Source organism: Carcharhinus amblyrhynchos, chromosome 15 (assembly GCF_965287045.1).
Source record: "Carcharhinus amblyrhynchos chromosome 15, sCarAmb.v2.hapA, whole genome shotgun sequence".
In the NCBI taxonomy this organism is placed as follows: domain Eukaryota; kingdom Metazoa; phylum Chordata; class Chondrichthyes; order Carcharhiniformes; family Carcharhinidae; genus Carcharhinus; species Carcharhinus amblyrhynchos.
This window is the reverse complement of record NC_137338.1, coordinates 11,361,191-11,373,231: the sequence shown is the minus strand read 5'-3', so window position 1 is coordinate 11,373,231 and position 12,041 is coordinate 11,361,191. Positions and strand designations below refer to the sequence as shown.

Below are 12,041 nucleotides of genomic sequence, written 5' to 3'. Positions count from 1 at the left end.
CCCCCCATGCCAACACTATAGTTAAGAAAGCCTCTACGTTCTCAGAAGACTAAGGAAATTTGGCATGTCTGCTATGACTCTCACCTACTTTTATAGATGCATCACAGAAAGCATTCTTTCTGATTATATCACAGCTTGGTATGGCTCCTGCTCTGCCCAAGACTGCAAGGAACTACAAAAAGTCATGAATGTAACCCAATCCATCCCTCAAACCAGCCTCCCATCCGTTGAGTCTGTCTCGCATTAAGTTGATCTTTCTCTACACCCTAGCTATGCCCTGTAACACTGCATTCTGCACTCTCTCATTTTCTTCTCTATGAACGGTACAAGAAGCAATACTTTTCACTGTATACGAATTCATGTGACAACAATAAATCAAATCAAATCAAATCAAGGTTCGCGAAGCCAGCGATGGTCCCTTTGGGGAGTCTCATTTGTAGTGGGGCTGGTGGGAGAGGGGAGGGCTGATGCATAAGAAGGGGGAAGGCAAGACCTGTGAGACTTGGGGGTGGTGATGCCTTAGGGAAGAGGGAAAATGAAGAGGAGGTTGGAGTTGGGGGGTGGGGGTTGTGGATAGGTGGATGGGTGGGGGTTATGGGGAGGTGGGGGGTTTGTGGGGAGGGTTGTGGGGGGGTTGTGGGGGGGGCTGGAGGGGTGGTTGTGGGGGGGTTATGGGGGGTGGGGGGGCTTGTGGAGGGTGGGCGCATTGTGGGGGGGGTGGCTGTGGGGTGGGTGGGGGGGTGGGGAGGTGGGGGGGTTGGTTGGGGGGAGTGGGGGAGGGGTGGGGGTTCTGGGTGGGTGGTGGGGTGGGGGTTGTGGGGGGGTGGGGGGTGGGTGTTTTTGGAGGTGGGGTGGGGGGTGGGTGTTTTTGGAGGTGGGGTGGGGTTGTAAGAGGTGGGGGTGGGGGGTTGGGTGGGGGGGGTGGGTGGGGGTTGGGGGGCGGGAGGGGGTGGGAGTTGGGGGGTGGGAGGGGGTGGGGGGGCGGGAGGGGGTGGGGGGTGGAGGGGGTGGGGGTGGGAGGGAGTGGGGGTGGGGGGTGGGGGGGTGGGGGGTGGGAGGGAGTGGGGGGTGGGGGGGTGGGTGGGAGGGGGTGGGGGGGTGGGGGGGTGGGAGGGAGTGGGGGTTGGGGTGGGGGGTTGGGGGGGTGGGAGGGGGTGGGGGGGTGGGAGGGGGTGGGGGGTTGGGGGGGTGGGAGGGGGTGGGGGGTTGGGGGGGGTGGGAGGGGGTGGGGGTTGGGGGGGGTGGGAGGGGGTGGGGGTTGGGGGGGGTGGGAGGGGGTGGGGGGTTGGGGGGGGTGGGAGGGGGTGGGGGTTGGGGGGGGGTGGGAGGGGGTGGGGGGTTGGGGGGGTGGGAGGGGGTGGGGGGTTGGGGGGGGTGGGAGGGGGTGGGGGGTTGGGGGGGGTGGGAGGGGGTGGGGGGTTGGGGGGGTGGGAGGGGGTGGGGGTTGGGGGCTGAGGGGGTGGGGGTTGGGGTGGGTGGGGTTGGGGGGGTGGGAGGGGGTGGGGGTTGGGGCTGGGGGGGTGGGGTGGGTGGGGTTGGGGGGGAGGTGGGGGGTGGGTGGGGGGTGGAGGGGGCGGGGGGTTGGGGTGGGGAGTGGGGTTGGGGGGGAGGTGGGGGTGGGTGCGGGGGGGTGGGGGAGATGGGGGGGTGGGGGACGGGGTGGGGGGTGGGTGGGAAGGTGGGGGGGTGGATGGGGGGGTGGGGGTGTGGGGGTGGGGGGTGTGGGGGTGTTGGGTGTGGGGGTTGGGGATGGGGGGGTGTGGGGGGTTTGGGGTGGGGGGGTGTGGGGGTTGGGGATGGGGGGGTGTGGGGGGTTTGGGGTGGGGGGGTGTTGGGGGGGTTGGGGTGTGGGGTGGGGTGGGGTGGGGGTTGGGGTGTGGGGGTGGTGGTGGGGTGTGGGGGGTGGGGGGATTTGATGGGTAGGGTAATGCCTGCGTGGGAAATTCTCAGTGCTCGCTCCATGGGATGGGGAAAATGCCTTGATGCCTACGTGGTGGTGGTGGATGTGGCATTGCCCCACAATGCTTGTGGAGAGGGGTAAGGGCTCTTCCATGTCCGTGGGGTTTTGGGGGGTGGGGTGGGGGTGGGAGAGGCATTAATTACAGCAGAGATTGGAGTGCCCTTTAAAGATAACATCCTGATCTCTGTCAACCTGGCCTTGGCGCAAACCATGCCCCCAGATTCTCTGCACACCAAATGCCAGGAAATTTGGAGTGAAAACTCGGCTGCGTTTCTGGAAAGAGACGCAATGGTTTTCAGCTTGGATCTGACACTCAGAGAAATTTTGGGAAAATTCTGCCCAATGTCTGTGAACGAATTATTGATATAGTACTAAGTCAAATCAGGGTGGCACAGTGGTTAGCACTGCTGCCTCACAGAGCCAAGAACCCAGGTCGATTCCCAGCCTTGGGTCACTGCCTGTGTGGAGTTTGCACGTTCTCCCTGTGTCTGCATGAGTTTTCTCCAGGTGCTCTGGTTTCCTCCCACTATCCGAAGTGCAATTTAGGTGGATTGGCCATGCTAAATTGCCTCTTAATGTCAGGGGCACTATCTAAGGTAAATGAATGGGGTCATGGGGATAGGAGCTGGATTGGATTGTGGTCAGACTTGATTGGCCGAGTGGCCTCCTTCTGCACAGCAGGATTTCTAAGATGGCATATGACTTGTAGGAACTTTCAAATGGTTGTATTTCTTTGTCTCCGCTGCCCTTGTCCTTCTAGGTAGTAGAGGTTGCAGGTTTGGCAGGGGCTGTTGAAAGAATATTGGCATATTGCTGCAATGCATCTAGTAGAGAACACTGCTATTACTGTTCCCCAATGGTGGAGTCAGTGATTGTATAATGAAATAGATGAGATGTCATTCAACTAGGCTGCTTTCTCTTGGATACTGGCAAACTTTTTCAGTGTTGGAGGTGCACTTATTGGCAAATGTGCAATATTCCGTTACATTCCTGACTTGTGCCTTGTACAAGATGGGCAGGATTCAGAAACTCAGGAGGTCAGTTGCCTGTCGCAGAATTCCCAGCCTCTGACCTGCTCTTGTTTCCATGGTCCAGTGAGGTGTCTGGTGAATGGTGACCCCCAGGATGTTGTTGATTGCGAATTCAGCCATGGTAATGCAGTTGAACATCACACAGCGATGGTTAAATTCTCCCTTCTTGGAGCTGGTCACTGCCTGGTGCTCGTGTGGCATAAATGTTATTTCCCATTTACTAGCCCAAGTCTAAACATTGTCCAGGTCTTGCTGCTGTCATGTCCATAGCAGACATTAATTGCTGAGCAAATTAAATGCTACAGGGAAACTTGACTTTTAAGACATGACCTTTTCTTTGTATTCTGAAAGTGAGAGGAAAATGTATTGATTTCAGCATCAAGAAGTCCAGCAAAGCTCATGGGATTTTAATAATTAAATGTTGATGCGGTGTCTGGTCCCTTTGACATGATCCATGCTGAGCAATTGGGAACTGAGTTGAGGCTTCACTCCAACTTGTCTGGACTTGGCCCAGTAGTTAGACCCTAGAGTCATTTTTGGAGGCATTGAATCTGCATCATCCTGTACTTAGTTGCTATTCATTAATGAATGTCTATAATTTGTCCGTAACTGGTAGAGCCAAGCTACTACACGAAAGAAAGAAGGCTCAAGCACACAGGGTTATCGTCACACAATTAAAACTGGTTTTACAAACTATTATGAGCAGCCCTGGGTGGGGTTCCCCAAAAGTTATCAATCTGGGCAAGATCCCTTGATTTGTCACATCTGTTTGGGATATACTAATTGTCACAGACCCGAATGAGGAGGGCTGACTGGTTCCGTGTTGTTATTCAATCCACCCTCTGCCGGAAGCATCAAAGATTTAATTTAAGCCTGTTCTCCTTAACCCTTCAATCTATTACTAATTAAAAACCTGTCCACCCCCTCCTTAAATGTATTCAATCTCCCGTCATCCACCACGCTCTGATGTAGCAAATTCCACAGATTCACAATCCTTTGAGAGAAGTAATCTCTCTTCATCTCTATTTTAAATCTGCTACTCCTTATCCTAAAACTATGAGCTCTTGTTCTTGATTGTTCCACAAGAGGAAACATCCTCTCTATGTCTTCCTGTCAATCTCCTTTATCGTCTTATGCACCTCAATTAGTACTCCCCCTCATTCTTCGAAACGCTTCGTAAAACAGCAATGAGATGTGAGGTAACAGGAAAACTGTGGGTGGACACATCATACTTCAGAATAAATAACAAATGTGACCAGCACAGATTCCATGGATTGTTTTAACTACCCACATAGACATTAGCCACGTTGTGAGTCAATCAGAGTACCTCCATCTCTGGTTGTAATTCCCCAGCTGCTCATGCCTGCCACCGCTGCCAGTCAGAGCCAGTGAGAATGGAGAATTTGGTGCTCAGCCAAATCTCCAGTGAGATGGTAGAATCCCGGCTGCAGGCGAGGTCGGAGAATTTTTTAAAATTCATTTGTGGCGTATGGGCATCGCTGGCTGGCCATTCCTAGTTGCCCGAGGGCAGTTGAGAGTCAAGCACGTTACTATGGCTCTGAAGTCACATGTAGGCCAGACCAGGTAAGGATGGCAGATTTCTTTCCCTAAAGGACATTAGTGAACCAGATGGGTTTTCCTGACAATCAGCGATGGTTTCATGGCCATCAGTAGGTTCTTAATTTCAGATTTCTTTCATTCAATTCAAATTCTACCAGCTGCCCTGGCGGGATTCGAAGCCGGGTTCCCAGAACACTAGCTGAGTTTCTGGGTTAATAAGCTAGCGATAATACCACTAGTCCATCATCTCCCCTAAAGGCCCTCTGTTTCACTCACAAGCGTTTCCAACCTTCACTTTCAAAGATCTCACCTTGGAATTCTCCCCTTGGAATTGTCCCCAAAATTTGCTCCTGGTTCGAGCCTCGCATCCTGCCATTTCATTCCAGGGTACACTCAAACATCATCTTGACAAGTACAATTCCAGCCCTTTGGCCATGCCAAGCGGAGCACTGCTGCTCCAAAGGGATACCAATTCCCCAGTAGCCCACATTGCAGAATCGCCAACCATCGGCTGCCTTCTTGGACCTCCAGGTCTTCTGCCGAGCTTACTGTTCCCTGTAGTCGGTTGTGGGGTGGGGGGGGGGGGCGCGGGGGTAAGCTGAAGGAGGAGTCTAGGAGGGAATCAGGAGTGGGCGGGAGTGTGAGTGGATGGGGTCAGGAAAATTGGTGGGCGTGCCAGGTCAGTTTGGGCAGTAAGGGGGTTCGGGCAGACCGGACCAGAGGGGGAGGTCCGTGTGTAGGAAGGGGTGGTGAGGGAGTCCGCTAGGGGGTTTGTGTGTGTGTGTGCAGTGTGTCCTGTGTGAGATTGGTTGGGGTGTTTAAATAGGTGGAATTGACAGTTTTCCTTCTAACTTTTTCAGAGTAATGATCAGGGTAAAACTGGCAGAACCACCTAGAATTAGCAATTTATATCACTCTGGTCAGATGGTTCCCAGCCCAGTGTAATTGTCCAGAAGAGGTTAGCACTTCTGGACAATTGCTGAGCAAACCCTTACATGGGAACATCCTAAAGTGATGCCCAGCCCATCACTGGTGTCCCACCCACCCCAGTGACACTGCGAAACTAGGAAGTTATGGGTCGCTGAATTTGGAATTCTCAACCTTGGTGTTGCACTGAGTATGTTCATGTTTCTTAACATGTCCAAGTTTGGACCAAAGCTGTCGTGAGGTCTCGATTGCCCCTGATAGAGTCGAGCTTGAGCAGCATCGAGTTGCTATTACTCTAAAATTAAAGCAAAATCCCGCAGATGCTGAAGGTCTGAAATAGAAATATGTACAAAATCTCAATATGTTTGGCAGCATCTGTGGAAAGAGAAACAGAGGCCGGAATTCTCTGATCTCGCATGCCCCGCTATCACTGTCAGTGAGGACAGGGAATTTGGCGCTCAGCCAAATCTTCATTCCCTGCAGTGAGACCAGAAAGTTCCAGCTCTGGAGAATTCTGGCCAATTTGGAGTATTCTGGCCAGAACTAATGGTCAGATGCTCCGATCTCGCCTGCTACTGGGATTATCCAGTCCTGCTGCATTGAATTGAGATTTCGCTGAGCACCACATTCTCTGTTCTCACTCGCTGAGTTTAGGGCATGAACAGCTGGAGAATTCTGCTCAAATTGGAAATCACTCCTCTACAGAACATGATTTTTAATCATTGGGTAAAGTAACTTTTATTCCAAGTGACAGTTTTACCTAATTCTAAAACAAGATCTAATTCTTTTTTCAGACATTGATGAGTGTCAAACTAGAAACAACACATGCTCTGATTTAGCTGTCTGCATGAACACTCCAGGAAGTTTCTCGTGTCGTTGTTTAGAAGGAACTACAGATGTTAATCCTGGAAAGCCAGGAACACAGTGCACAGGTAAAGATCTGAACTGATTAAACCAGGAGTGGTTAATGGAATGTGAAAATGTTCTAAAATGAATCTTGCTGATTGATACACCATAACAGATAGTAAAGTTTGAGCTGCCCAAATCTCATAGGCAAACTTAAAACAGTTGCCAGAATGGGTTTGCAATTTGTATATTATGAGGAGATTTTCTGAAAATCAAAGATGAATGTTCATTACAAAAGGAAAGCTGCTTGGACGGCACGGTAGCACAGTGGTTAGCAGTACTGCCTCACAGCGCCAGGGACCCAGGTTCAATCCTGGCCTCGGGTGACTCTCCATGTAGAGTTTGCCTGTCCTCACAGTGTCTGCGTGAGTTTCCTCCGGGTTGCTCCTGTTTCTTCCCACAGTTCAAAGATGTGCCGGTTAGGTGGATTGGCCATGCTAAATTGCCTCTTAGTGTCCTGAGATGTGTAGGTTGGATACATTTGCCATGGTGAATGTGGGATTTATGATGATAGGGTGGGGGAAAGAGCCTGGGTAAGACAATCATTCAGAGAGGCCATGCAGACTTGATGGGCAGAATGGCCTCCTTCTTCACTGAAGGAATTCTATGATTCTATGAGATTGCACACAACAAGATTATCAATGAAGCCCTTCTCACTGCACTATATTAAACCTATGAAAGATTGTCAATGGTTTCCTCAGTGTACTTATGTTAAAAAAAGTGTACATATTAGTTAATAAATTGCTTACTATAGCAGGGTGGTGATGAACAGACACAGGGTCATTTAGGCAAAGCAACCAATATAGCGTTGAATGAAACATACACCTGTCAGGATAATGCGAGGTTCGGAGATTAAAGCCTTGCCTGGAGATATTTGTGAAAATAGGACATGGCTTACTTTTAACAGGACTTAAAATTATTGGGTCAAAAACTTTTATTCCAAATGACAATTCTGATCTAATTCTTGTTTCAGACATTGACGAGTGTCAGACTGGGAACAACACGTGCTCTGATTTATCCGTCTGTACGAACACTCTAGGAGCTTTCTCGTGTAGATGTTTCCAGGGAATTATAGATGCCAAACCGGAAAAGCCAGGAACACAGTGCAGAGGTAAAGGTCTAAGTGGTTCAAAGCAGGAATGATTGTACAGCATGGAAAATGAGAGGAAGTGGGTTTTCTGGCTGTGGGGTCTTGGGAATTTGGGTGGGGGAGGGTTTTTTTCTTTGGATTGCATCTTGAGACCAACCCCAAATCTGAAAATCTTCCATGCCATTTTGACATTCTCGAAATACCAACCAGATAGCTCCTGCTCTGGGCCTTGTGAAAGGCCCCAACATGTGAAGGAAAATATTAATGAATGGCAAGTGAATTAGCTGTTGTGAAAATCTGCCCTGAGGGTCAGAAGAATGGTTTTGAAGCATTTTGAAGTGAAAAGTATTGTTTCTTGCTCACTATACAAACAAAGTGCACCGTTCATAAAGAAGGAAAGGAGACAGTGTATAATGTAGTGTTACAGTCATAGCTAGTTTGCAGAGAAAGATCAACTTAATGCGAGGGAGGGCCATTCAAAAGTCTGATGACAGCAGAGAAGCCGTTCTTGAGTCGGTTGGTACGTGACCTCAGATTTTTATATCTTTTTCCCAATGGAAGATGGCGGAAGACAGTGGGCCCTATTGCATCATTTTGATTCCAAGTGCTAGGCGGACTTGAAACTGGGAGTGTTTCAGATTGGCAGTCGTGCCCGTTTTGGGCATGGTCCTGTTCGCAGCCGTTTTTGGGCGTTGGTGAAGGAGGAACCGGAGTGGAGGCAGGCATGGATCGCACCCGCAGAGAAACTTGGTGGTATTATCAGGCCCAGTATGTCTGGGGTGCGTGGGCTTCTTAATTATGCTGGCTGCTTTTCTGAGGCAGCGGGAAATGTAGATAGAGAACATAAGAACATAAGAAATAGGAGCAGGAGTAGGCCATCTGGCCCCTTGAGCCTGCCCCGCCATTCAATAAGATCATGGCTGATCTGTCGTGTCTCAGTTCCACATTCCCGCCCTCTCCCCATAACCCTTAATCCCCTCTCTTATCAAAAACCCATCAACCCGCATCTTAAAAACATTTAGCAACGTAGCCTCCACCACCTCAACGGGCAGAGAATTCCAGAGATTCACCACCCTTTGAGTGAAGAAGTTCCTCCTCAACTCCGTTCTAAAACGCCCCCCCTTTATTTTGAGGCTGTGCCCCCTAGTCCTACTGTCCTTTCTGAGCGGGAAGAGTCTCTCCACCTCTATCCTATCCATCCCATTCATCATCTTATATGTCTCAATGAGATCTCCCCTCATTCTTCTAAACTCTAACGAGTACAAGCCTAGTTTATTCAGCCTCTCCTCATAGCTCAACCCCCTCAACTCCGGCATCAGCCTAGTAAACCTCCTTTGCACTCCCTCCAAGGCCAAAATATCCTTGCGTAAGTACGGCGCCCAAAACTGCACACAGTACTCCAGCTGCAGCCTTACCAATGCCCTATACAGCCGCAGCAAGACCTCCCTACTTTTATATTCAATCCCCCTCGCTATGAAGGCCAGCATCCCATTCGCCTTCCTGACCACCTGCTGCACCTGCAAGCTGGGTTTTTGCGACTCATGCACAAGGTCCCCGAGGTCCCTCTGCACCGTCGCCTGCTGCAGTTTTTCTCCGCGTAAGTAATAATCCTTCCTACCATTATTCCTACCAAAGTGGACCACCTCACACTTGCCAACATTAAATTCCATTTGCCAGTTCCTGGCCCATTCGCCCAGCCTATCTAGATCCTTCTGCAGACTCTCCACACCCTCCGCACAATTTGCCTTTCCACCAATCTTGGTGTCATCAGCAAATTTTGACACCATACACTCAGTTCCCTCCTCCAGATCATCTATATAAATGGTAAATAGCTGAGGCCCCAGCACCGACCCCTGAGGCACTCCACTAGTCACCATCCGCCAATCCGAATAGCACCCATTGACCCCCACTCTCTGCCTCCTATTTGACAATCAGTCCTCTATCCACGCTAACACCCTACCCCCAACTCCATGCCCCCTGACCTTCTGCAATAACCTCTTGTGAGGTACTTTGTCAAACGCCTTCTGAAAATCAAGAAAGACAATGGATAGCGGTATGGTTTGCGTGATGAACCCTCTATAGCTTTTTGTGCTCTTGGACAGAGCAGGAGCCATACCAAGCTGTGATACAACCAGAAAGAATGGTTTCTTTGGTGCATCTTTTTAACATTGGTGAGAATCGTAGCGGACATGCTAAATGAGCTCCTGACGAAGTAGAGGTGTTGGTGGGCTTTCTTAACTATAGCTTAACTAAACTTCTTCATTAAATTGTCATCAACTTTAAAACCACAAGAAGCCTGTTTATTTGAATATATTGAATATAGACAATTATCCTTTCTGATTGTTGGCATTCCCTTAAAGTAGTCCCCACCAAATTTTCCTCGCTTCCTACAACATTGGTTAAAATATCACATCCTATCCATTAACCATCCATACCAATGGCTTGAACCTCTGATACTTTCCATTCCACTGCATCCATTGGAATCATTGGAATCCCTACTGCTCATCCTAAAGCCTTATATTACATTTCACCACAATTATTCTCAAAGCAAACCTTAGTCAATCATCAGAGCTGACATTGAAACACATTAGGATGTCTTTATCCACGATGTAGATAATCTAATTGTACATTACTAATTCAAGATGGGATTTTCATCTGATTCGCCTGTTCTACATTCTCCCTCAATTGCTCTATCATTCAATTCCCATAAGCTCTGCATAAGGTTCTATTCTGCTGTTTCCCATTTTCAACTGCCTTGTCTTTAATAATTCGATTAATTGTTTTAGCATGTCCTTCCTTTACCATGGATTCGTTAGCATGTTGTAGAAACAAAGAACCTGATGCAGCATTCTGATTATTGTTCTTTACCTCAACCATTACTTGCTTAACCTGCCAGGTTAATGTTTGAAGTTTAATGTCCAAATTTATCAAACGAAGCATGTTAGTGGACTGAGTTCTGCCTTCCCTTCTTCCTTCATCATTTTCACAAACATATGACGCTTGGGTAAATGTAAAATCAGCCATATTCTCCTATAGGTATGTGTCTAGCATTCCGCTACTGGTTACACTAAGGTTAGCAGGGATTGATGGCTTGGGATATTAGTGCAGGAATACTCAAAGGGCAGGATTTTCCCGGTCCCACGGTGAGGATCTGGGAGGCCACAGTTTAGGATAATAGAGGGGAGATATGTTGGATGGCCTCTGATGCTGGGGAAGTTGCCCAGAGATGGAGGCAGGTCAACTGCCCACCAAAAGGAGATGGACAGCCACTTGAGATAATTAAAGGCCTATTTCTGGCAGCGGCAGAGTGCCCTAGCTCCCATCGCTCCAGATTTATGGAGTGAGGTTCTCAGCCTTGATTTCCAATGTTCGTTGTCCCACAGAAGTACAAAACGTTCCAACCAAAGATGTGCAGATTAGTTTGATTGGCCATGCTAAGTTGTCCTTTAGTTCCAGGGCATTAAATATGTGGGGTTACAGGAATAGGGCCTGGGTGGGGTTGTTGTCAGTGCAGGCTCAATGGGCTGACTTGCCTTCTCCATTATAGGGATTCTATGAATCTAATATTCTACTTGGATCACTTTGTTCATGTGCCTATGAAGGGTTCATATTAAACAGCTGATTTTCTGACTCTTGATTTATAATTGTCTAAAAATTACTTGCATGCATACGCCCAAATTTCTCAAACGGCCCCCCACATAAATCTCCCTGACATTTAGTCAGAAGATTAACCCTCATTTTTTAATGAGCCTTGCAAGTACTTCTTTGCTTACTATGATAGTTTTCTTCCTGGCCGGAATTCTTCGAACTCACCCGCGTCTGGGATCCTCCAGTCCTGCTGCAGCGAATGGAGTTTTGGCCAAAGTCTCCGTTCTCACTGTCCGCAGTGGTATCGGAGAATCTTGGCTCCTCTACCTGTTACAGAGCTGGGGTCAAGGTCTTCGAACTTTGCTTGCACTCGCTCCATTATTTTCAGCTCAGTAGGCCACTTGAAGGTTGATGTTTGATCTGATTGTGCCAGTGGAATCATGTGGTCAAATATTGGTTTTTGCCCATATAACCAGATTCATTCTGAGTACATGACGGCTTCCTCATTGGGGATTCTGAGAACTCTGCACTCTCAAAGAAAGGCGATGCCCTAGTGCTATTATTGCTAGACTATTAATCCAGAACTCAGCTAATGTTCTGGGGACCTGGGTGTGAATACGCCTATGGCAGGTGAATTCAATAAAAAAGTATCTGGAATTAAGAATTTACAGATGACCATGAAACTGTTGTTGATTGTCGCTGAATAAACTAGGCTTGTACTCGTTAGAGTTTAGAAGAATGAGGGGAGATCTCATTGAGACGTATAAGATGATGAATGGGATGGATAGGAACGAGGTGGAGAGACTCTTCCCGCTCAAAAAAGACAGTAGGACTAGGGGGCACAGCCTCAAGATAAAGGGGAGGCGGTTTAGAACGGAGTTGAGGAGGAACTTCTTCACTCAAAGGGTGGTGAATCTCTGGAATTCTCTGCCCGTTGAAGTGGTGGAGGCTGCCTCGCTAAATATTTTTAAGAAGCGGG

General features: G+C 48.8%; 1 protein-coding gene across 1 annotated transcript in view; it reads left to right on the top strand.

Annotated features, from left to right (window-relative positions):
- The window catches only part of LOC145353510 (uncharacterized), a 97,800-nt gene that overhangs the window by 74,771 nt on the left and 10,988 nt on the right, over positions 1-12,041 (top strand). The window contains exons 9-10 of the mRNA XM_080204319.1: positions 6,273-6,410; positions 7,358-7,495. Of these exons, the coding sequence (XP_080060445.1) occupies positions 6,273-6,410; positions 7,358-7,495 (276 nt within the window). The remainder of the gene's footprint in view (positions 1-6,272; positions 6,411-7,357; positions 7,496-12,041) is intronic.